Below are 26,926 nucleotides of genomic sequence, written 5' to 3'. Positions count from 1 at the left end.
GAGCAAAAACTGCAAAAACATTCCTTGCAAAAAGACACATAGGGTCAATGTCATGGCATAGGGTCAATGAGCAGATCTGATTTGATGCAGGTGTTAATTTGGGGGATGAAAATTTACAGGGTGATTCCATAATTTTTCCTCAGAATTGAGTGATTCCATATTTTTTTCCTCTGCTTGGTCTAAAAAAGTAACCGTTACTGACTGCCACAATCTTTTTTCTTGATTTCTTATAGTGTTTCTTAAAGCCAGAAAGTTGCCATTTGAAATAACTTTAGTTTTGTGTCATGTCTGTGATCTGCTTTTTTTCTACAAAATTAAACAACTGAATGAACATCCTCCGAGGCCGGTGATTCCATAATTTTTGCCAGGGGTTGTACATGCATGACGTTTGCATGGAGACACAAACATAAAACGCATGCCAGGCCTGCAGCCATGCATTTTGACATTTTACATGAAGGTGGGCCTACTTGTTGGTTCTTACTATGTTTGGACAACTGATGAAAGTCATAAGTCAACTAAGCGGGCACCAAACTAGTCTATGATGTCTAATCTTGATGTTAAATGAATAGTCATGTTGACCTGTGTTGGTTCCTGCACCTGACTAGTCGACTAGTAATTTTCATTAGTCGTCCCAAGTCTAGAAAACAACAGGTAGATCCACTTTTCATAAAGTCACTCCCCCCTACTAATTTTGTTCTAGTTGACTAGTCTGGAACTATTAGTTGTGCACTGCTTGACTAGTCAACAACCATTCTTGAAGATTATGGCAATCCCTCAGTGGGGAGGAACAGAAACAACAAAACAAAATGCTTTTATAAAGTGAAATAAAAACGCAGATATAAAATGCATGTTGACACAATTATTGGCACCATTGAAGAATTTACAGTAAATCATCACTTTCAGAACAGGTTTTCTTACACAAGTCTGGGATGTATATGTAACATGAACACTTTCAAATCAGAGTGTGTTGTTGTGTTGTGTGTTGTGTGTGTGTGTGTGTGGTGTGTGTGTGTGTGTGTGTGTGTGTGTGTGTGTGTGTGTGTGTGGTGTGTGTGTTGTGTGTGTGTGTGTGTGGTGTGTGTGTGTGTGGTTGTGGTCTTGGACTTCATTCACCTCAGTCGTAGAGATATACCAACAGGTCTCAGTGGGCACTTTTCCAAAACTGAGTAATTGTGCAAGACGGACAGTAGTGAGGGAAGACACCAAGACAATAAATAGAGTTTTAGGGTTCGAGAAATTATGCAAAGTGCAACTTTTGACTGTTGCATCACCAGTGATACAGCATCATGGTGGAGTGGCAAATAGAATGACTTCCTTCAAAATAAAATATGACATTTCAGTTATTTTGCCAGAAGATACATGAGACTGAAGTCTATATTTGATCAGGTGTTTTTTGTGTATGTGTTTAAAAAAATCCTTCTTTATTCTATTTTAATTAAGGAAATGAATACACTGAGAAGCACCCGGTACCTCAAAAAACACTCTTAACTGTATAACCCAATTTTTAGATCACTTGTCGCCCCCCCATATATATTTGTTTTTGTCATCTTTTAAACTCGATCCACATGCACAAACTAAAGCCCCTTAGATATCATAATAGACATTTTTCTCATATCTTGGTTGAGATGCAAGGCGATGTTATGCCCATGAACGTACAGTCAGGCAGGTTCAGACTCGCTTAGTAGAGAGAAACAGAGAAAAATGGAGAATAGAAATAGAAAATACAGCTCTGTGTTCCTGACAGAATTAAGAGGACTATGTTAGTAAATTAGTCAGCAAAATTCCTGGTTGAATCGATTTCTAATAGTTGTGTACTGACAACATGATCATTTTTTTGGAACAGCAAGAATAAGGCATTAGTTTAAAACAACAAGCTTAACCTCAGCTGTGCCCAAGTGACCTCTGGTGTTGGAAAAATGAAGCCACCATGGAAGTGCCAATACTTGTAGTTCCTTGAATGGCCACTTGAGGCTGGCTCTAAAAGGAAGTTGTGTTAAATGTGAAATTGCCCAACTGTACAGCAGAAATAATCGTTTTCATTCTGGTACAAAAAAGGGGGGATGGGTGGGGTTTATAACTCATTAGTTTAAGCTATTTTAAGGAATGAAGTTATGAATAATTAGGGTTCATGCCACTTTGAGAGACATCTAGTGTGCGCCGGCTGCAGCCCGTGCTAGCAAGTGGTTGCTCGCTGCTGTGGACTCGACCGTGTTTGTCCTCTCTGAGCATTCATAAATTCATTTTCTCTACCTGATTATTCTGATTCAGGATCACAGAGGTGGTGAGATAAAAGGATTAATAAATGGAATAGTTTTGACTGTGTTGAATGTTTGGTCTCCAAACTAAAGATCAAACAAGGTTGACGTCCATTGGATTCTATGAGGTATGACATACGTTACCCTGTAACATGATAACTAAGCATGACAGATGGTGCAAACTATTCCTTTTTAAAATGCTATTAACTGAAAGAATAATTTGCATCATTTTTTACCAAAATTGGAGCAACTTTAACTTTTGACCCGTATACAAACTGAAACTGACCTTTGTCACAATTTTTGCTGTTTTTACCTCATAACATTCAGTCATAGATAGACCAAAATATACCTTTTTGGAATCGTTATGATCAGACAAACAATATGGTATAGTTTTCAACATGATTGAAACGTTTTTCAAATTTTGAACCCCGTGTAATTCTTTATTGTCCCCTGTAGCTCATAGAGGTCAGCTCCAGATCTGAAAATAAATAGTAGTTAATTACAATATGTGTGCCAAATTCCATGCTTTTATCACAAAATGACAATTTTTATGGAAATTTTAGCTAAGCTGCACCACTGTGTAATACTGTCCCTCACAAAGTACAAAGTCAAAATATTCGCACTTTTAAATTTATTCAAAGTCACGGTGGAAAAACAGGGCTGGATTCTGAAGAACTTCTCTCACGTAGGAGATCCATCCATTCAGACAATGGACACAAACAGTTTTTATGAAGCACAACATGGGCGTAAAAAAGGCGGACCTTATTTCACAAAGTCCTTCCCTTATTGGTCCCTGTGGGCATTCAGGGGAGGTCTAGCCTTGTAACCTGAATCTCTTGTTCCGAGTTGTAAAACTGGTTTAACCCAGTTCGACATGCACATACCAACAAATGACAGACTAACAGCATATGAAACCAAAAATATCATCATTCAAGTAAAATAATTACTCAATACCAAAACAAATAAAGAAATCAAAATGTTATGTGTCGGACGCAGCTCGGAGAACCGACCAGCGTTTGAAGGACCCAGTATGAAATAAGCAGAGCACGGTACAAAGGCTAACTGAATTTAATACATAACAGTGATACAAAAATAACAGAAAGTGCGGTCTGGCGTGGTGCGCTCCCAGCAGCGCTAACGGTCCGGAGCCAGAAGCTGTTCAGACCCAAGGACCCCGCCGACACCCCCCAGGTGGCCGCAACAAACCGAGTCTGTGAAAGAAGGAACCATTATGTGAGTCCACACTCTACACACAGAGAGAACACTTATAAGGTGTACAAACAGCAAACACTTCCTGGCTTGATTACTAATCAGCTTCCAAACCTGCAGGCATGGAACATCCAGTTCACAAAACTCCACTGCAGTGGACGCCGATACATGACTAACATACAGCTCAATATAATAAAGGTGTGAGGGACACCACATTTACTGACTGTATAAATGTTAGTCACAAAATCTAACGTACCTCAGGAAGTGTGCTGACGAGCGTGAGACCTCACCCCCTCCTCTTTCACAGACCGTGCATCAAACCCTGGACGTTCTCTGCATCCACTGATGATGAGATGGCTCCCGAGACGACGATCTCACCCGTCTGGTCACAAGGTCGAGTCTCTGGCAAATACACACTGTATACTCCAGTCTTAAATGCCACCATGTTCCAATCCATATAGATGCACCTCAGCTGTGAGTCCTGACGAGCCGCAGGTGATCAGGGTGAGGTCCTGATAACCTCAGCAACACAGCCACTCAGTCCCAAATGCAAGCCACCTGGAAGGAAAAACAAAAGACAGAAACAAAAGGCAGCCAGGCCCCCCAGCCATACAACACAAAATAGTTGTTGTGTGGGCCGCTGAAGAGGAGGTACTGCTGGCCCACCACCACCAGAGGGCGCCCTGCCTGGAGTGCGGGCTCCAGGCACCAGAGGGCGCTGCCGCCTGATGAGAGCAGCTAGGGTGACAGCTGTCACCCATTACTGGACACAGCTGACTCCACTCAGCACGGAGGTATATCATCAGGACGGCGTCTCCACCTCAGTGCCGAGATATCGCCTTGAGATAGAGGTAACATTCTCTGCAGCATATTCTGTGTTAAATTGATAAACTTGTTAAACCTTCCAGGACAGCTGACTACCGCAGGCCGAGTGATTAGATAAGTACTCACCTTCCTGCTTTTTTGGGACGAGAGGTGGAGGCAGCTTCTCCCCTCTCCGTGTTATTGGGTGCAGCCGCATCCACACCTGTGTGTTGTTGCTCTCTCTTGCCAGCAGTACCGGATCCGACGAGCGGAGGCAGTGGCCACCTGGGAATTCGGGACTTGGCGGTTCCAGTACTTCCAGGGTTCGGTGGCAGAGGAGATCTGGATGGTTCCGGTTCGACCTGGACGGACGTCCCCTACCTTCGAGCCTGCCCACACGACACCAGCAGAATTCGGCTTAACCCCAAATTATTGATTGTTGTATTGGTTGTGCTCGTTTCACAATAGTAAAACTTGTTATTTATCTTCTCCATTGTCCGTTCATTTGCGCCCCCTGTTGTGGGTCCGTGTTCCTACACTTTCACAACAATAGTAGTTAAACACACAAATATATCTAACACACCCTATTTGAGATTCAGACCCACTATTCAGACAACCTATGGGTGACGGTACAAAGGGTTTGTCCAGTATATATACAGTCTGTGGTTGCACCATTCATTCATCGTGTCATGGAAGGTGAGCCATTTACACTTTGAATTCTTGTACTTTGAATGATCAGTCGCCTCACACAACACAAAAAAAAAAACAGAGCAACATGAATTAAAAGATTAAAAAAACCACAATAAAAGAATAAAAACATAAAAAGAAAACACAATAGCATAAAATACTAACGATAAAAAAATGAGTCTTCAATCTGGACTTAAAAATCTCCACAGAGTCAGACTGCCGTATCCATGCAGGGAGATCGTTCCAGAGAGACAAGGCACGATAGGAAAAAGCTCTGTGACTCGCAGACTTTTTATTCACCCTAGGAACACCTAGCAGTCCTGCACCCTGCAAACGCAAGGCCCGAGCCGGTACGTAAGGCTTAACCATGTCAGCTAGGTTGGGAGGTGCCAGTCTGTGAACAATTTTATCTGATCTCAAAGAGACAGGAAGCCAATGAAGGGATGCCAAAACAGGTGTAATATGGTCAAACATTCTGCTTCGTGTCAGAAGGACACAGCAGCATTTTGAACTAATTGAAGACCCCTTATGCTGGACTGTGGTTAACCAGAAAATAGAACATTGCAGTAGTCCAAACCAGAAGAGACGGACGCATGGATCAGGGTCTCAGCATAGGCCATAGACAGGATGGGACGAATCTTCGCTATATTTCGCAGATGGAAGAAAGCAGTCCTCGTAATATTTCTAATTTGGAGGTCAAAGGACAATGTAGGATCAAAAATTACCCCAGGGTTTCTCACTTTGTCTGTTTGATGTATAACACACAAACCTAGGCTAAGTACTAGCTGGTCAAACTGATGCCATTGTCTCGTTGGACCAAGACCCATCATTTCAGTCTTATCAGAGTAGGAAGTTACTCGATATCCATCTTCTCACTGCTGCAAGGCAATCTTCTAAAGATTTTATGTCTCCTGTTCACTTGTTACCCTTTGCTTTAAAAAGTTTAGTGAGAGCCTAGGGAGCGTGGCGCGTCACACACGGTGAAGCCTCTGGTATTCCTGTCTGTCTTAGCGTCTGGACCTGCAAGCTTCAGCAGGCCTTCAGGAAACTGCTGCTCTTTCTCCCCCCCTGCGTTGGCACAGACTTGTTTGCTGTTATTCAGACCTTAAATGCCACACAGTGACCTAATCTAGTGTTTCGGCGTGAACTCCTGCAGCCCTGTACTGCTGTCTGCATCTAAAATCTCGTGTCTGGTTTTGGCCTGACTGTTCAGACGGATGTGAGCCGTGCTGAGTGGATAATTAAATGTGTGCTTCTTCTCATCTCAGCAGACATGGCGCGAACATGAGAAACCTAAAGCACCGTCTCTCTCAGCATTCCAACACTCTGCATCTGACCGACACCAAATACCGGGCAGCATTTCCCCTCTATCTGGTTACCCACAAACAGAATAATAGGTGTCATGTTTTACAGCGGAGTTCTGGGCTGAGATTCTAACTGATTCCAAGAACTGTGGAGCACAAATCTTAGATAAAGAATGCAGGTATAAGAATAACTACAAATCACTGAGGTGGTGGGATGTTTGCAGCAACACCCACCTAGAGGGATGGGCACCGAAAATATTCTGCACATTATAATGGGTGAATAAATTTTTTTAATTGACTCAAATGAACCAATTGTTTCAGAAGCTGATTCACTGTTTGGAAATGTTCAGAATAATACATGAGGGAACTGCCTCTAAAGAAGATATGTACAGTGTTTTGAAACATTCAAAACACTGAATTAATCACTTGCTTCAAAATCAGTTAACACTTTCAAAATGTCCACAACACTGAATGAAACAACTGTTTCAGAGAAAATGCTAGCAGTTTCAAATTAAATACCTCTTGCCTCATTACAGTGCACGGCTCTCTAAGTGAAACAGTTTCTGGAAAACTTTCAGTCTCAAAAGCTACTTGAAACACTAAACCATGCATTTATACCATAGTATAATTCAATGTTTAAAAACTTAAGCTTTTCAAAAAATAGCTATTGCATGTAGTGCTTTGGGGATTTTTAAACAGGGGGTTATTTTCTGATGCAGTGAGCGTAACTAGCTTAATTCAAACCTGTGAAACACTATTTTAAAGCAGCCGTTTCATCTTATGTTTCACCATTTGTGAAACATTGACTCATTTTCGGTCGCATCTAAAAGAAAACAAATAACACTGTCAGAAAATACCTGAATGTTTGGAAAAGATTGATTGATCAATAATTCAGATGTTTGATTGATCTGTTCATTCATTTATTGATCTGTTGTGTGATTGGTGGCTTGTGTGGGTGATTGATTGATTTGTGGGGAATGATGATGTAGCATTGGTGCAGCAGGAAGACAGATGTTACTAGCTGAGGTGAACAGATTATTACTTTGCTGCATGTGAGACTGATTGGATCTTTTCTGGAATTTCTGTAATAAATTAGGGTTTTTCCACATGTGACATTCCGTTACTGGCATACAACTGCTGTGAGAACAGACAAAACAGCCATTGATCCTCTTCTAACATGAATGTGAACCATCCAACCAAAAAAAAAAAGAGATAAAATGAGAGTAAAATCATGTCAGATTGTAGTCATAGTATGAAAGGAAAATAAATGCATTTGTGTACACATTAAGAACATATCTAATAATCTTAATAACACCAGCGTCTCTGCATATATGACAAAGGTTTGGTCAAAGCAACAACACAAAAGAGCCGTTGTGAACGTGTCCAGCTCAGACCTTCTCTCTTTCATTACTCAGAGTGCTGGCATTAGATGAGTTTGTTGTAGCTCTGCCATTTATTCAAAGTTCAAAGTTCTTTATTAATCGTCTCCTTTCGGAGAAATTTAGTTTGGTGCATGAGGGGGCTCACCTGCACACACAATAAAAACAGGACCAGCCTTTACACAATAAAAGCCACAAAAATAAATATCACCATCAAAAAAATAACATAAATAACCAAAAATAACCTTAAAAAAATCACTATAATCAGCCCACTATGTCCTACTAAAACCACACAGCCATTTACCACTCGCCATACAACTGAAAAATGTGCAAAATTTGTCCTAAGACATACGTACAATTTAAGCTTGTTCATTAATAAGCTTAATAGACAGCGGAACAAATGAGTGTTTGCACTGATTACATTTGCACAAAGGAACACGATATCTCTTTCCCGAGTTTAACAAGGTGTACTCTGAGTGCAGACCATGTGAGCTGTCCATTAAGATGTTTTTTGCTTGTGTAATGGTTGCTCTGTCAGAGAGTTCTTGAAAACTGGGAGGAGTATGGCCCATGATCTTACCTGCAGTCTTTAAAAGGGCATGGATCTGTGCTTTCAATTTGACTGGAAGGTTCCCAGACCAGCTGGTGATACCATAGCAAAAAATGGACTCAATCATAGCTCTGTAAAAAATTAGCATTATGTCCTTGCAGACCCCGAATAAACAGCGTCTGCGCAAAAAGTGCAACCGTTGGTGAATTCTGACACTGACAGAAGTAACGTGTCTGCCAGCTTAAGTTACTGTCAATGTGAACACCAAGATATTTGTAAGAGGTCACCTGTTTAATTGTGAGGTTGTTTATAACAACAGGACTATGGTCACTGGCTGATCTGGGATCCAACATCATCTCCACCGTCTTGTTTGTATTTATCTGGAGTTTATGGTTGTCACACCAAACCACAAAATCATTCACAGCAGCCATATGGGAAGAAACATCAAGTGATCTGGAAAGTAAACTCAGAATGACAGTATCATCAGAGAACTTCACCACATACTGATCAGGCCCAGAGCTAACACAGTCGTTAGCACCTCAGTGCTGCTTTTGATACTGTTGACCATAAAACTTTATTACAGAGATTAGAGCATGCCATAGGTATTAAAGGCACTGCGCTGCGGTGGTTTGAATCATATTTATCTAATAGATTACAATTTGTTCATGTAAATGGGGAATCTTCTTCACAGACTAAGGTTAATTATGGAGTTCCACAAGGTTCTGTGCTAGGACCAATTTTATTCACTTTATACATGCTTCCCTTAGGCAGTATTATTAGATGGCATTGCTTAAATTTTCATTGTTACGCAGATGATACCCAGCTTTATCTATCCATGAAGCCAGAGGACACACACCAATTAGCTAAACTGCAGGATTGTCTTACAGACATAAGGTCATGGATGACCTCTAATTTCCTGCTTTTAAACTCAGATAAAACTGAAGTTATTGTACTTGGCCCCACAAATCTTAGAAACATGGTGTCTAACCAGATCCTTACTCTGGATGGCATTACCCTGACCTCTAGTAATACTGTGAGAAATCTTGGAGTCATTTTTGATCAGGATATGTCATTCAAAGCGCATATTAAACAAATATGTAGGACTGCTTTTTTGCATTTACGCAGTATCTCTAAAATTAGAAAGGTCTTGTCTCAGAGTGATGCTGAAAAACTAATTCATGCATTTATTTCCTCTAGGCTGGACTATTGTAATTCATTATTATCAGGTTGTCCTAAAAATTCCCTGAAAAGCCTTCAGTTAATTAAAAATGCTGCAGCTAGAGTACTGACGGGGACTAGAAGGAGAGAGCATATCTCACCCATATTGGCCTCTCTTCATTGGCTTCCTGTTAATTCTAGAATAGAATTTAAAATTCTTCTTCTTACTTATAAGGTTTGAATAATCAGGTCCCTTCTTATCTTAGGGACCTCATAGTACCATATCACCCCAATAGAGCGCTTCGCTCTCAGACTGCAGGCTTACTTGTAGTTCCTAGGGTTTGTAAGAGTAGAATGGGAGGCAGAGCCTTCAGCTTTCAGGCTCCCCTCCTGTGGAACCAGCTCCCAATTCGGATCAGGGAGACAGACACCCTCTCTACTTTTAAGATTAGGCTTAAAACTTTCCTTTTTGCTAAAGCTTATAGTTAGGGCTGGATCAGGTGACCCTGAACCATCCTTTAGCTATGCTGCTATAGACTTAGACTGCTGGGGGGTTCCCATGATGCACTGAGTGTTTCTTTCTCTTTTTGCTCTGTATGCATCACTCTGCATTTAATCATTAGTGATTGATCTCTGCTCCCCTCCACAGCATGTCTTTTTCCTGGTTCTCTCCCTCAGCCCCAACCAGTCCCAGCAGAAGACTGCCCCTCCCTGAGCCTGGTTCTGCTGGAGGTTTCTTCCTGTTAAAAGGGAGTTTTTCCTTCCCACTGTCGCCAAGTGCTTGCTCACAGGGGGTCGTTTTGACCATTGGGGTTTTTACATAATTATTGTATGGCCTTGCCTTACAATATAAAGCGCCTTGGGGTAACTGTTTGTTGTGATTTGGGCGCTATATAAATAAAATTGATTGAATTGATTGGTTAGTATACAGAGTAAAGAGGAATGGTGAGCTGACGCACCCCTGCGGAGCTCCTGTACAGCTCACCACTGTATCTGAAAGTGTTCCGTTTATTTTCACTTGCTGTGGTCGATCCGTCAAAAATGAATAATACCACTTAATTAGAAAGGGGTTAACTTTAAATTTGTGCCAACTTCCTAAGAAGAATATGTGGCTGAATAGAGTTAAACGCAGAACTAAAATCAATAAACAGCATTCTAGCATATGTACCAGGCTTATCAAGGTGCTGTAATGTGAGGTGCATCAAAGTTGTTTGATGTCACTGCAGCCTTCAGTCAACACACACACACACACACACACACACTCCATTTACACCCTGCTGGGTGTTACTTCAGTGCCCCTCCGTTGTTCATGTCACAGCCTTTTCTCTCTGCAGACCACCAACCTGTTGTTAGACTGATTGTGTTCACTGGGACCATCTGTTCCCTCTCACAGCCACACGTGCATGTGCACACTCACATAAACACCCACACTATGCACACAAAAACAGACACACACAGGGCCAGCTGCCTACTACGTGGTCGCTGTTAGCCACAGACTGCTACATCTGTCCCTGTCTAACCATAACCCTCTGCCCCAGCAGCAATTAGCCCCGATTAGCGGCCCCCTGGGACCGTCCTTCATTAAGGAGACACTCGTGCACACAGCAGCACGTAGTAGGCAAAACCAGCCCTCACCACTGACAGGTTACAGTGTCCACAGTACACGTGGGTGTGTGCGTGTGAACTCAGAGGAATGTCTTCAAATGTGTCAGAAATAAATCCTTCAGCTTCACAAAAGCCTAAGAATGTATGCTTTAAAATATAAAATACAGATAGACTCATTGGATGAACTTAATTCAGTTATGTGCAGGATTTCCATCTAATAAATATATTTAGCCCAACTAAAAAAAGCACATCCATGCAAGATCATTTAATTTAATACATAGTACTATATATGTTAATTAGATGGAAATCCAACACAGTGAGTCGGTTTTTGAGTGTAGATAGATAGATAAATGCATCGCTTCAAATTTAACAGTCATTCTTGTCGTCGTGTACATCTCCAAATTAAAAGGGCATAAAATGAGAACTAATCTTTTCGCATCTGGTCAAGTTTGATGCAGCAGATCAACTGAAAAAGGAACTTTGTTTGGTCCAACGAGACATCGACATCAGTTTGACCAGCTAACACATGTAACTTAGACGCGTGCGTCGTGCATCACTCTGACAAAGTGAGGAACCTTGGGGTGATTTTTGATCCCACATCGTGTTTTGATCTACACATCAGAGAAATCTCAAGGACTGCTTTCTTTCACCTTCATAACATAGACGCCTGTGTATCACCCAGGATGGACTCTAGTGTATTTTCAATTAAGGACTCTGCTTTTGTTGCTCTTCTGTTTGTAAAGAAACTCTTGTACAATCTGTAAAAACCTTGTAAATATTAAAATGGCCTAAGCAATGGGTCACCCATTTGGGTCTGGTCTGCTTGAGGTTTCTTCCTCATTATCAACAGACGGAGATTTTCCTCACCACTGTCGTCTGTGTGCTTGCTCTAGGGGTTGGTACTGTTTGACCTTACTTGTGTGAAGCGCCTTGAGGCAGCTTTGTTGTGATTTTGCACTATACCAATAAAATAAGTGAGTTTGTGTTGTTTTCTTAGGTCTGGAAGCGTGAAGAATCACTGGATAGAGATTTACTCCTTTGTGAAGCAGCTGGCTGAGAAGTTTATCAGGTATGAGCTGGATTAGTCATCAAGTCTTTGGATGATTTATGTTTTCTTTTCACTTGATAATGTAAGGCACACGTTTGTTCTCAGCCCAATGCTGCGAATGTCCTTCATTGTCTTCTCCACACGAGGAAACATCATCATGAAACTGACCGAGAACAGGTATGAGCACCTCCCCCCAAGTCTTTGTTGCTTTCAGATTTCAAGCAGCTGTAAATAAATTTGAATTTGGCAACATAATTTAACCGCAAGCTAAAAACTGTGGCTGAAAACTCAATTCACACAATGTTTAGTCTCTACATACATTATGGTTGACCCAGGAAGTGACAGATAGGGCCCAGAATGCAGATACAACCTAAAGACAAAGATAGTTTTTACAGTTTATGTAGGTGAGATGTAGGCAGGCTTGGCTGGAATGGTCTGGTGTCGCAGACCAAACGGTCCCCCTAAAAAAAAAAAAAAAAAAAAATCAGTCCCCCCTGATGATGCGGTTTACTGATTATCACCTCGTTTCTGCTTCAAACTGCACTCCAGTCATCATCTATCTCAGCGACAGATATCTGAAGCTTTTGTACAACAATCATTTCCACATAAATTCAGCATTATTTCATCATAAAAGACGGAGGAAGCGATCAGAGCACCGCAGCTAAACGAGCTGTTACCTGATGCATTCACTGCGCGTCGGACATTTCATTTCGCCTCGTTTCTGCTTAAAACAGCCTCGTTTCTGCTTAAAACTGACTTTAGAATGATTTAAGAGCTTTTACCTTTATCATCTGATGGTTACTAATCCCATTAATCTATTTGATTGCTTTGGTTGAAGAGACTCCGTCTCAGACTTGCTTCTGTGGTCCGAAATGACGCATGCACAGAGGCAAAAAGGCGGACCGATTTTTAGGGGCGGACTGTTCAGTCTGCAACACCGGCAGCGGAGGACAGGAAGAGCTGAGCAGGGCAGGCAGAAGAGTCAAATATGAGTGAATCAAAACAGGTGGCTGAAGACTGAAGCACAGCAGATGGCAACTAGGATTCCAGTTGATCAGGCGTGGAAGATCTGAGGCACACAGACAACAGGGAAACAGACATCTGGGAAAATAACACCAAAAATGCTAACCATGAAAAATCTACTCAGAGATAAGGCCAGTAATCTGTCCCACAAGGGAGACTGAAAGATCTGGCAGCGTCTGGATGTCTGAGCCACGGTTAAATACTGCAGTAGCTTGATTGGCGATAAAGTGCAGTTGAGGAGACTCAGCAGCTGCAGAGGATCAGAAGGGCACGCTGGAGGTGGAAACCCAGAGTCCACGCCCAGCAACACTGAGACAGACTGAGACAAACTTGACATTGAAGGAAAATGACAAGACACACAAGGAAAGGCAAAGCCTAAACCCCAACAACATATCATATATCAGCTTTATTTCCATGTATTTATCAGGCTGTGTGTGTTTTTTCTGACAGAGAGGCGATCAATGGAGGCCTGACAGCGCTGAGAAAGGTTGTACCTGGCGGAGACACACTTATGAACTTAGGCCTGGAAATGGTAAGATTTCACATTAGACTGAAAAAGCCAACCTAAATTTTACAACCCTGACTTGAATTACCTCAATCTGCAGTCAGACGTGGGTAATTTAAGCAGTGTAGAGTTTAGAGTGCTGGTTAAAGGGGGTGGTGACCAAGTGGCTAGTGCGCTTGGTTTCAGTGCAGAAGGTTCTCAGTTCAAACCCCACGTCTGGTCACATTTCCCATGTCATGCGGAGTTGTCAGGAAGGGTATCCGGCATAAAACCTGTGCCAAAATCAACATGCAGGTCCACATCCAGCTTGGATTTGCTGCGGCAAACCCCGAGTGAAAACAAGGGAGCAGCCGAAGGGTCTTACTAATGATAATTACAGATTCCATGCATGTCTTATGTTAATGAAGCCAAATGTTTCCTCCTTTTCAAATGACTGAACTGGATCAGTCTTCAGCGGTGTGTAACAGCCCTCTTTGTACTTGCAGGCTAATGCACAGATCTACAAGGAGAAGCATGGTAAGTTCCCTCTGTGATGAATTTGATCATTATCTCACATTCGGTGACAAAGGATGTGAAAATGATGTTTTCCTCCATGTACAGCCAGCGTGATCATCGCCCTGACGGACGGAGAGCTGAATGAGTGGCAGTTTGACACGGCTCAACGAGAGGTGAGATGCTGCCTCTTGTTCCCTTACCTCTGTGGTGGTGAAAACAACAGCCAGAAATCTGAAAAGTACTATTTGCAGATGTTGTGTTGCATTTGCTAAGGCAGGAAGGTTTAGATGTTGCCTGAAATCTAATTTAAAAACCTTGATTGTCCATCCCTGCTCGAAAATATCTTTGGATTCTGCAATTCAGAACATCACTGTAGTCCTTCATATAATTCTGTCACCTTACTTTCTTGATGTCCCACTGTATATATGTTCTCAAGATTCAAGATTCAAACAACTTTATAGATCCCTAAAAGGGCAATTCATATCACACCCAATTACCTCAGACAAAAAAATACAGCAATTAATCCACAATTATTACTAGTTGAATGTAATAATTTCACACATCAAATTAAGACAACCGTATATACATTTGATTGTTTATGTACGCTAAACTTTAAGACAGGCCGTCATCTGAATTCTGTGTATGCTGAGTAGCGTATTGTAATGTTCATTTCAACAAGCCTAAAGGGGCATTATCATCATTTTCACCATCTATCAGACTCTTATAGTTTTCACCCAGAATCTGGTTGCCTGATCAACTTATTGAGGCTGGGTCTGATTAGGATCACAGCCATCCTCTGTTTGTGATTGCAATAACTTCTGCTAGTTCTTACCAAACTTGATTTGTATGTTATGTAGCCTGACACCAAAAACTCAATACATTTTTGTGTGAGAAGGTCAAAGATCAAGATCTTTGGAAGAAATTTTCAAGGAAATTTGCTCATAACGGCGTTAACTTCTTCTGTACATGTCTGATTGTTAATAGCCGTGGTATGTATGTTTGATAGCCTGAGTCCAAGAACCCAGTACAGCTTTTTGTGAGAAGGTCAAAGATCTAGATCATTGGAAGCTTTTTGGAAATAAAATTTGCTTATGACCATGAACATCTCCTGTACATGCCTGATTGTTACAAAGGGCTCCATCAAACTTGGGGAATAACCCTGTTGTGTCTGATGATTTGTGGACGTTCATGCTGGTTTTACGGTCGCAATTGAGCTTTACGGATATTTGCGGCGTAATCCAGCAGGAACGTCCACAAATCATCAGACACACGGGGGTTTATTCCATTCTAATCCAATTCCATCGTTTGCGATGGTTTATTTTTTGTAGTAATTCAGTCATCGAGAGTGGTCAGGGCGCGAGTAATCCATCAAATGTGAAATGGTAATTCTGTATCAGAATTCACATCAATACATTCGGATGGTATCTTAATTTAAAACCATTTTGACATCGTCGTCGCTACGTGACTTCTCTCGCTCTGAGACTGACAGCGTCAATATTGACATCTGCGTAGCAGAGCGCGTGGTCAAGGCGTGGAGTAATACATGAAATGTGAAACGGTCATATGTTTTGCCACCGTTACTCCCGATTATTATATGGTCTGAAATTTCCACCGATTAACCAATCAAGTTTGTGGAAAAAATGTATTGGATAGAATCAGAAGTAGACCATGAAGAAGACACTGTCTCCTGAAAGATTTGATGAATACAGCAGGGATATGGTCAGAATGTAAAAACATGGCGTTTTCAAGTTCATACTTCATCCCGATTACAGTACATCCTTGCCGTGTTTTCACATTCAGGATTCAAGATTCAAACAAATTTATTGATCCTAAAAGGGCAATTCATTCTTCACACCGATTACCTCAGACAAGCGACTGCCCTCGCCGGAGTCCCAAGGCATTTCATTGTCTAACACGTTTCCACTTTTATTTTACCACGAGCATGATCACAGCCGTATGACATGCAGCTCATTCTTACATTTGCACGTGCGCAAGCCACATTATCAGTGCTTTTTTCCTGTCCTTATCCATACTGCACCAGGTGCTGCACTTTTTCATTCACTCTGCAAGTGTTGTTGTGTCTAGATGTACAAAAACAGTTCTCCCACCAACGTGCCGTCTCTATAAACACACACTCAGATATTCATGCTTTCAAGTAGACCTCGATTTGTTGGGAAATGTTTTCTGTTTTGTTTGTTTTTGTTTTTTTTGGCTGCGTTTAAACACACACTCAGACAAACTATGTGTGCATGCTGGTGGGTGCACCAGAATGTTTGTGGTGGCGTTCAGCACCATGGATAACGATCGGGGCATATTTCATTCTCACAGCAGCCCACAGCCAGCTGCTGTGTGACCCTTTTCATGCTACTTTTGCACTGCGTCAGTGAATTCATTAATAAGTCAATGCAGTCTATAAAATGTCGTTATTTAATTCTTCCTGCATTCTGATTCATCCACATCCCCACCGTGCATATTTTGAACATCTCCAAGGTTTGAATACATCTGCCACATCCTTGGAAAATGCACCATGCCCTTTGCTTTATCTACTTGTGCAGGTTCTGCCTGGGTCCTCCTGGTTTTTTGTAGCTGTTGTGGAAATGCAGTGATGCGTGTGATGGGGGTATAACAATGGTGTCTATGCTTGGTAGCATGACTCCAAGAATCTAATTATTTTTTGTGTAAGATGGTCAAAGGAATCGTTTATTAAGTAAAATTTGTTTGTGACTGCAAACATCTCCTGTACATGCCTGGTTGTTATGAACATTGGGTAGTGTGTTTGGTAGCCTGACTTCAGGAATCCCAAAGCATCTTGTGTGAGGTCAAAATAGGTGAAGGTCACTGGAAGCATTTTTTAAATGACAAATTGTTTGTGAGCATGATAACAGCAATTCCCCTCTGTTCGCACATCTGAGGGCACAGGGCCGAGCATCAGCCCACCCACTTTTTGAAGAAAAGTTGGTTCAACGCCCACCCCAAATTAAATTATTATTTTTTAATTTAACTTTATTAACTCCCTCCTAAAATATGGCCCCCAATATATTGTAAGAAGCAAAAAAACAATGAGTTTTCACAATGTTTTTCTCATCATCCATTTGTCCTGCAATCTTATTGTGAAAGACGCTTGTCCAAGAAACAGGAAGTGTTCTGTGACAATATGGCTAGCTTTGTAAGGCCAGCAACAAGCAGATTATTTAAATGCAAAGTTCCCTGGATTTTTTAAAGCTTTTTAACTTTTGGGGTCCGAGGGCATTTTTTGGACAGTTCACTTGCCTGGCATAAATGTTTTATTATTGCTGTTAACAGCTCTCCCTGCATCCCACAATCAAGTTTTATGTGTCTTTTTTTCAAGACAACCTGTGCTTTCAGTATATATATGTTTTTGTTGTGTTTTATAAGTGTAATAAAGGTATACAATCAACAATAAGCTAGGAAAAAATAAAGCGAAAAATAATTTTACACACACATTTATTCAAAACACACAGCAAACTATAATAAACAACTGTTTTGACACTTTATAAAGGTAATTTGAGGTCCTGTGTGAAAGACTGCACAACAAAAAGGTTCAAACAATAAACACAAATGCACATTTTGAACAATATATACAAAATGGTCTATGTGTTTTGTTGTCCATTGATATGGTAAACAGTGCTTTACGCAGAGAAAGCAACAGAGTTATCCAGTAACATTCACATGCAAACTAGTGGAGAAATCCTGATAGTTACACACTCTTTGTTTGAGCACGTGAGATTGTCATCAGAGGCTCTCCGTGTGCTCCTGCTTTTACTGATCGCTGTGCGTAATGGCACAGGGCACACTGAGTATATACTAATAGTATGTACTCATTGGAGCACCCAGGGGGCTATTCAAACGGGTCAACTAGTAACACATCACTCCTGAAAACGATCTTTGGCTTTTCACGTGAGGTAAATCTGCCCTACGATTGTATTTTGGAAAACCATGTGACGGTGAACCAATTCCGATTGGACACTCATATTGCGCACGTCAGCACACAGCTTCTATGAGGAGTACAAAGATGGCCAATGGCTGGCTCGAAAGTCCACCGAGTTAACTTAAAAAAAGTTAAAAAAAAAAAGTAAGTTTCTATCTCATATCATTCAAAAGTTATTTATAATTTAGAAAGCTTGGTCTTAGCCGTCGTATACGACAGCGTCAACCCCAGAGGGTTAAGCTTCCACAAGAGCCAGAGTTTTCTGTTTTAGTAGAAATGCTGTGCACAATGTTTCAGTGAAGTAAATTATTGTCAGTGTGGTTAATATTGAAAACCGACCATGCACGTCACCTTTATTTATTTATTTAAATGGTAAATGGACTGCATTTATATAGTGCTTTTCCATCTGCATCAGACGCTCAAAGCGCTTTACAATTATGCCTCACATTCACCCTGATGTCAAGGTGCTGCCATACAAGGCGCTCACTACACACCGGGAGCAATATTTATTGCTGCAATATTTATTGCTGCTGAGCAATATTTATTGCTGCCCCAGACATCAGCTTACAAGGAACACGTTTAATAATTGAAAAAAGGGTAGGGAAAGAAAACAAACACAAACAGATGATTTATTCTTTATTTGTGAGGAAATCAGACATGTTATTGAATGGGCAGTCCAACAAACATAATATTTGGCTGAGTTTGTGCAAACGCCCACCCCCAACTTCATGGAGAATTTTGTGCGGAGCGCCCAGGTCGCTCAGAAGTGCAAATACAGTACATTCCTAAGGGCCCCTTCACACATAGTGCAAATTTGGTCGATTTGCGAATAAAGTGCACATGAAGCAGGAATCGTATGCAAAACGTGTAGAATCGTAGTTGCTTCTAACACCTTGTACACCTATTTGCGCACACCAGCAGCTGAAAGACAGAGTGTGCACTGTGAGAGCCCATCAAACCCTCTTGCGGCAGGTGTCAGCCAAATTCCAGGTGACACGCACGAACATCTAACACTGCTCGTTTGGCATTTAGAAAATGTGTGGCCATTCATACTATTAACACAACAACAGTCAGCAGACAATCACTGTCATGCTGGCAGTGATATTTGTCTAAGTGCCCCACAAGTGTGGCTAACAGTAGGTGTGGCCGCCGACAGAAGCAGCCCATTGACAGGCTGCCCCCAGGTTCAAACTGACCATCAGATCATAACACGCAGCGGGTGATCTGACTGTCACATCACCCACATGAGCTCTGTTCCACATGATGCGGTGTAAGTCCTGTGGCGCACCCTCTACAAGACACACGTGTCAGGCAGGACACACACGCAAGGCCAGCTGGACGCCATCAGCAGATGTGGACATGATCAGAGCACACTGCTTCTCATTCATGTCATTTCATAACTGTACGTCAGTGACCATGGGGCATCTACAGAGGAACAGACAGATCATATTTGTATTGCCTGCTTGATAAATGCGGTGTTTTTATATGGTGTGTGTGTTTTTTTTTTTTTATACATCTATGTCCTTTCTGATATCAGGCAGTTTCCCGCAATTTTCACAGGGCAGTGATTGTAGCTCAGTGGTAAAGTTTCTGACTGGAAATCAGAGCTTTTGGAAGGCACGGGTTCAATTCCTGCATGTCATTTTTATTTTTTTTTTTATTTTCACAGCAGCTGCTGTGAAAAGCTGCTGTGTTCCTGCATGAACGGAACTGTCACAGCATGTATTTTTTTATTTTTTCTTCACAGCAGCGCGATGTGGTTACACATCATGCAGCTGCTGGCACTGTGTTCCCATGCGCACGAACCGTCACACTGGGATCGTGCACACCTGGCCATCGGCGCAATGTTTTGTGGTGCCCTCATACAAGCTCTATTGCTGTGAGTCGCCCTGGAGTTGTGCGTATTCGCACTATGTGTGAAGGGGCCCTAAATGATGGCCAGCTGTGTGTTTCAAAGCCTGACTCCAAGAACATGATTGTTTTTGGGGTCAGGAATTTAAAAGTCAAGGTTACTGGGAGAACCTTTCATAAATGAATTTATTTTAACCTAAAAAAATTTCATTTGTAAGCAGCCGTGGTAATGTGATACCCACATTTGTGTGTTTGTTCTTTCCTTGCAGGCAGACAGAGCCAGATCACTGGGAGCCATTGTTTACTGTGTGGGTGTTAAAGAATTCAATCAGACACAGGTAAGAACCATGCAAAGACGCTGGTTATGTAGAAGACAAACCCCGGCATAAAATATTTGTTTGAATGTGTTTCTAGCTTGCAACAATTGCAGACACCGTGGACCACGTGTTTCCTGTGTGGGGAGGCTTCGAAGCCCTCGGGGGGATTATTGACTCGGTACGACAAATACATACCACATATATAAAACTACATTATATTCCCAAACTATCATGTGATTATTTCTCTCTCAGATAATCAAGAAGTCCTGCATTGAGATTCTGGCCGCAGAGCCGTCCAGCGTGTGTGCAGGAGGTAAAGCTCAACTGAAGCCTCTAAAGTAGAACATGCACAGACGCTCAGGACTGCAGAGTGACAGAGAGCGTATTGTCATTGATGGCCGGGAGAAATTAGCATAGCCGCTTCATCCCAACATGTGTGTTGGCGGGAGGGGGGGGTTAGCCATGAATCTTTAAGCATGGCTGCTTCACTGGCCTAGTTTGCCACATCCTATATGCTAAATGGCCATTCTGTCCATTTCAAGCGCTTCCTCTGCCACGTCCAGCTCTTCTGCTTCTTGGCAGCAACATAAAAAAAAAACAGAGAGAGGAGTCAGTGTAGCGGCAGATGGATGAGCTTTGACATGACCTTATTAAGACTCACTTAACAGAGTGCTTTTGCAGCCCACGCTGCCACGACAACCGGCTGACATAGCATCCATTATGGGATATGAAGGACAGACAAGGAGAGCAGGCTATGAGAGAGCACTGTTAGAGCACCAAAAATACTTCAGTGAAATGATGAAAATAAGTAATAAAGAGTCACAGTGGTCATCATGTGGTACTTAATTCTAATCTGCTGGCAAAGCGTCACCGTGTCACCTCACGTGTCACCAAATGTGCTCCAACAGCTTCATTTTGCTCTTCGATTGATGAGCAGCGTAATGGTCAGTGAACTAGGGAAACCAAGAGCCCACTTTAAGCAAGGATGAACTCTGGTTTAATTAACGAAAGTGAACGCTTCCAGTGCGTGGAACACATGGTTAGTGCGGGGTGTGCAAGGCGCTTTTATTGCTGCATTACAATATTGTACAAACATTAACCCTAAGCGTCGACCCCCAAGTGAGCAGTAAAATGTCAAATTTATATAAATACATATAAAGAAGTAATAACCTTTTTTATAGCACTTTCAGACAGAAGTGCTGTAAATAAATGATAAGAAACAGCAAGATAAAACTATAAACAGTCATGAAAATGAATATATATTAAAAAAAAAAAAAAAGTCAAAACACCATATAAACACAAAATCATAAAAAGTAACCAAATTCAGTTCAAATAAATTAAATCCAGGTTAACTGTCAGCAAAAAGATTCAATGGAAATGGATGCGTAGTGAAGCAAAATACGTGGCGTTTCACTTTCGAGAGGTGCATAATATTTCTGTTGTTTCCTACAATTTACAAAAAGCAAACATTGTATTTCATCCTGTATTTCAAATCACATTATTATTGAATAATCATCGACAATGGCCTTTGTGTTGTTGTGCACCAAGCAGTACAACTGCAAATTTCAATTTATCTAATATTAGAGGACCAAATCACAACAAAACTGCCTCAAGTCGCTTCACACAAGTAAGGTCTAACCTTACCAACTGCTAGATCAAGCACACAGGCAGCAGTGGTAAGGAAAAACTCCCTCTGATGATTTAAGGAAGAAACCTCAAGCAGACCAGACTCAGAGGGGGTGACCCACTGCTTTGGCCATTCTAACCGTACAAGGTTTTTACAAAGGTGAAGAAACAGGAAAACAGGAAATCAAAGCAACATGACGTAATAACAAAGAATATGTACTTCATGAGAAGTCCACACAGGCGGTTAGTGCCAGAGGCCTGTGGGTCTGTTCCACGGCAATACCCATTCCAAACACAGACTGCAGTGTGTAGTCTGTCAGTCCGGCATCCTGGGTTCTGTAGCCATCCCACTATCCGTAACTTGGACAGAGAGAAACAGAGCAGAATCAGTGTGCTGGAAAATACACACCTAGGTTTAATTCATCAGCAGGCATAATTCATCAGCAGTAATCGACAGGAAAATACTAAGGTGATCGGAGGCCGCTAGCCCTAAGCTTCACTAACAGACCCAGAATTTATATAAAGTTGAGGGCCGAGACCGTTTCTGTTACTAATAAAATGATATTAAAATTAACTAAATAGTTTATTATTATTTATTTGGGCCCTGTGACAACTGGCGTCCTGTCTAGCTCTACCCCCGCCTCACACCCTATGACTGCTGGGATAGGCTCCAGCCCTCCCAATGACCCTTAATTGGAGTAACGTGTATAGAAAATTGATGGATGGATGATTATTTATTTATTTATTTCAGATTTGATTTTCTGGTTACTAATGATGAAGCAAGAATATATAAATATATAAACAGGGTGGTTGTTCAGAGGGTTGCTGTATTGTGCAAAGTCTTAAGCACCCGAGTGTTTCTGAATAAATGTCATATTTAATGTGTTTTTATATAAAACCAAAACAAACAACAAGCTTCAAATTTCCAGATGTTTATTTTCAAAACAAACAACACCCCCCCCCCCCCCACCCACACACACACACACACACATACACAAAACAGTGATTTTTTTATATAATGTATTAAACAAATTGTTTTATTAAAGAAAGTAACAGCCCCTTTCTGGTTCGTAAAGCCTGATTAGTTTCTAAGATAACAACCCAGTGCACGTTTCCACAAAGATAACAAACAGCAAAACTCATGAATGATCGCGTGACCACAATACAACTCTTGTTAAACCATGTGGTTACTTATAGAGATCTTTTTCATTCTTTATTGAGTATGTGTGTGTGTGTGTGTGTGGTGTGTGTGTGTGTGTGTGTGTGTGTGTGTGTGTGTGTGTGTGTGTGTGTGTGTGTGTGTGTTTTAAATTGTGCCTAATATTTTTACATAGTGCTGCATATACCACATTACTTTTTTTTTTTTTTGCACCCGTGTCTTGTGTCTTGTGCTGCGTTATGGAGCTTTAAATTGTACAGTGGAGAAATAAGTGGCTCTTCTGCCGTTCCTCACAGCTGTTGCTATAATTTGACATAATCTTATGATTAAGTGCTCATCACTTAAGCGCGTGGACAGGTTTTGTCACGGCATTGAATTAAACCGTCTGAATGAATCCGTCTGGATGAACTGACACCGTGCACGGGGCCTGTGACTGTCTCTCTGTCCCTGCCTGATATGTGCTCCCACAGTGCACATGCTTTGCACACGCACGCACACGTCTCTCACACTGATGTGAAGTGACCGGGCCGTGCAGCCTACAAACAGGCCATCAGACCGGACATTGAACGTTGGGCCGCACTATCAGACGTGACAGCACTGATTCGGCACGCACACATTTACGCGCTGAGAGGACAGTGAGAATCGGCCGTCAGATCCAACGTGACAGCAGAGATTGCTGCTTTCATTAATGTCTGACCCTTTCCTCGCTGTTGTCCCTTCCTTCAGCACCCCTCCCTGTCCGTCACTGTCCCGTCGCACTAACGTGATTGAAGAGCCGTCATTCGGACAAGCACTACACCCGCCGTCTGCTTGCATGCGTGCATGCCTGGACATGTGTGTGTGCTCAGAAAGCCGTACCTCGTCAAACGTCCCAGTTTAGATGTAAATGGACATGTTGGCACAGAGGTCAGAAGAAGACAGAGAGGAGAGGGCAGCAACATGTGTTGTCCAGTTCGGCAGCCACCAGCAGCCCTTGCCTGCCGCGCATGTCTGACAGCACTGACCTTTAACCCCATCGGGGTGAATGTGTGTGTGTTTCTGTGCACAGATTGAGACTTTTTCAGTTCATACTTAGCTGTTTAGATGAGACGCTGTTGTCCTTTCGGCTGCTCATGTGTGTACAGGGTCACCACACTGGATCCAGTATTGATCCACATTGGTATTTGGCACAAGTTTTATGCCAGATGCCTTTCCTGGTGCAACTCCAGTTTTACCTGGAGAAACACACACACAGACCCTGGTCTTCCAAAGAGGTCCAGGAACCACTCCGCTTAGCTTCTGAAGATCTGACAGGAGGAAGCTCACATACAACAGACTGGCTACATCTTACCTATTTACAGTAGTTTTCAGAATAATAGTAGTGCTATGTGACTAAAAGATTAATCCAGGTTTTGAGTATATTTCTTATTGTTACATGGGAAACAAGGTACCAGTAGATTCAGTAGATTCTCACAAATCCAACAAGACCAAGCATTCATGATATGCACACTCTTAAGGCTATGAAATTGGCTATTAGTAAAAAAAAGTAGAAAAGGGGGTGTTCACAATAATAGTAGTGCTGCATTCAGTTCAGTGAGTTCGGTCAATTTGTGTGGAACAAACGGTGTGAATCAGGTGTCCCCTATTTAAGGATGAAGCCAGCACCTGTTACACATGCTTTCTCTTTGAAAGCCTGAGGAAAAATGGGACATTCAAGACTTGTTCAGAAGAACAGCGTAGTTTGATTAAAAAGTTGATTGGAGAGGGGAAAATTTATACGCAGATGCAAGAATTATAGGCTGTTCATCTACAATGATCTCCAGTGCTTTAAAATGGACAAAAAAAACAGAGACGCATGGAAGAAAACGAAAAACAACCATCAAAATGGATAGAAGAATAACCAGAATGGCAAAGGCTCACCCATTGATCAGCTCCAGGATGATCAAAGACAGTCTGGAGTTATCTGTAAGTGCTGTGACAGTTAGAAGACACCTGTGTGAAGCTAATTTATTTGCAAGAATCCCCTGCAAAGTCCCTCAGTTAAATAAAAGACATGTGCAGAAGAGGTTACAATTTGTCAAAGAACACATCAACTGGCCTAAAGAGAAATAGAGAAATATTTTGTGGACTGATGAGAGTAAAATTGTTCTTTTTGGGTCCAAGGGCCGCAGACAGTTTGTGAGACGACCCCCAAACTCTGAATTCAAGCCACAGTTCACAGTGAAGACAGTGAAGCATGGTGGTGCAAGCATCATGATATGGGCATGTTTCTCCTACTATGGTGTTGGGCCTATATATCACATACCAGGTACCATGGATCAGTTTGGATATGTGAAAATACTTGAAGAGGTCATGTTGCCTTATGCTGAAGAGGACATGCCCTTGAAATGGGTGTTTCAACAAGACAATGACCCCAAGCACACTAGTAAACAAGCAAAATCTTGGTTCCAAACCAACAAAAGTAATGCCTCGCAGATGTGAAGAAATCATGAAAAACTGTGGTTATATGACTAAATACTAGTTTAGTGATTCACAGGATTGCTAAAAAAGCAGTTTGAACATAATAGTTTTGTTTGTAGCATCAACAGCAGATGTTACTATTATTGTGAACACCCCCTTTTCTACTTTTTTTTTTACTAACAGCCCAATTTCATAGCCTTAAGGGTGTGCATATCATGAATGCTTGGTCATGTTGGATTTGTGAGAATCTACTGAATCTACTGGTATCTTGTTTCCCATGTAACAATAAGAAATATACTCAAAACCTGGATTAATCTTTTTAGTCACATAGCACTACTATTATTCTGACACCTACTGTAAATTGATTAATATAAATAAATAAAATGTATCACATTTTCCAAAGACAATTTCATTTTCAAGTGGTAATGAGTGTGTTTACTGCTAATTGTGATGGCATCACTGGAAAAAAAAACCTGCTGCTTCCCTGCTCGTGTCTGTCTGTTAGCTTGCCTCCTGGTAGCTTTCTGTGACTTTCGTTTGCATTCATTCAGGGTTTTGTCATGCATGTCAAGTACTGGAAGAGTTACAGTTCATAGTTTCTGTCTAAATTTTCAGTGCTATCAGTGTTGCCACAGTTACTTTGAAACAGTAATCTGATTACTGATTACTCCTTGAAAAAGTAACTAAGTTCTTTACTGATTTCTCAGTTTTTAAAGTAACTAATTTAGATTACTAGTTACTTTATTAGTTACTTTCAGCAGCTGCCGACAACAACCCCAGCCAGTAATTGGATTACTTTTTCAAAGTAACTGTGGCAACACGGTTATTACAGTATATTTGTAATAAAATGACCAAAACACCCCGAGTCTGGTGAGCAGTTGTGAGCCGATCCAGTGATTTGGGGATGGCGGATCACCTGAGGCCAGGAAGCGAAGGTGATCCGCCATCCCCAACGAGCTGCTCTACAGAACGCTGATTACAGACCCACTGCAAGGTCTGTAATCAATGTAGGAGAAATGATCATTTTCCTGAAAAAACACTCACAAAAACAACGGCCACTCTGAAGAACCGATAAGGGAATCGTTAAGCAAAAAGGCTATTGATGTCGATGGATTGAATCATTTCTTAAGGATACCAAAAAAGAACCGGTTCCTGACACACAACCCTAACAGCAACACGCTTTTGTTATTTTTTCTTTTTTAAATACAACACACATTAAAGACTCAGGATTATCTTAGTTAAACACCTAAATACATATTTTGGTTGAACTCACCTCCATAACGACGCAATGTTGCAAACAAGTTGCTGAAAACGCTTGTTTACACTGACAACGAAATCTCGGCCTCTCTAGCAACGACGTGATTATGCGCGAGATTTAACACCGTAAAGTCGTCAATAGCTAGTTTGGCCTTTCACGAATTGCTGTCAAATATACACCCACACCCTGCAACGTCTTTACCCAGTGATCTTTACGCTACAGCGTTAAATGTTAAAGGTGCTCAGGCAGGAAACTTGCTCAAAACTGCAAATACACTTTCATGCATGCATATATTACACAACTAG

The 26,926-nt window shown here is 41.5% G+C and overlaps 1 protein-coding gene across 2 annotated transcripts in view; it reads left to right on the top strand.

Moving 5' to 3' along the window:
• The window catches only part of antxr1d (ANTXR cell adhesion molecule 1d), a 67,069-nt gene that overhangs the window by 2,342 nt on the left and 37,801 nt on the right, over nucleotides 1–26,926 (top strand). For both annotated transcript variants that reach the window (XM_034184174.1, XM_034184173.1), the window contains exons 2-9: nucleotides 11,949–12,020; nucleotides 12,105–12,176; nucleotides 13,473–13,554; nucleotides 14,013–14,043; nucleotides 14,128–14,195; nucleotides 20,092–20,160; nucleotides 20,237–20,317; nucleotides 20,392–20,452. In XM_034184174.1, coding sequence (XP_034040065.1) covers nucleotides 11,949–12,020; nucleotides 12,105–12,176; nucleotides 13,473–13,554; nucleotides 14,013–14,043; nucleotides 14,128–14,195; nucleotides 20,092–20,160; nucleotides 20,237–20,317; nucleotides 20,392–20,452 — 536 coding nt within the window. The remainder of the gene's footprint in view (nucleotides 1–11,948; nucleotides 12,021–12,104; nucleotides 12,177–13,472; nucleotides 13,555–14,012; nucleotides 14,044–14,127; nucleotides 14,196–20,091; nucleotides 20,161–20,236; nucleotides 20,318–20,391; nucleotides 20,453–26,926) is intronic.

The sequence above is a fragment of the Thalassophryne amazonica genome, chromosome 13 (assembly GCF_902500255.1).
Source record: "Thalassophryne amazonica chromosome 13, fThaAma1.1, whole genome shotgun sequence".
Classification (NCBI taxonomy): domain Eukaryota; kingdom Metazoa; phylum Chordata; class Actinopteri; order Batrachoidiformes; family Batrachoididae; genus Thalassophryne; species Thalassophryne amazonica.
The sequence above is the reverse complement of the archived record's forward strand: the minus strand, read 5'-3'. Positions and strand labels throughout refer to the sequence as shown.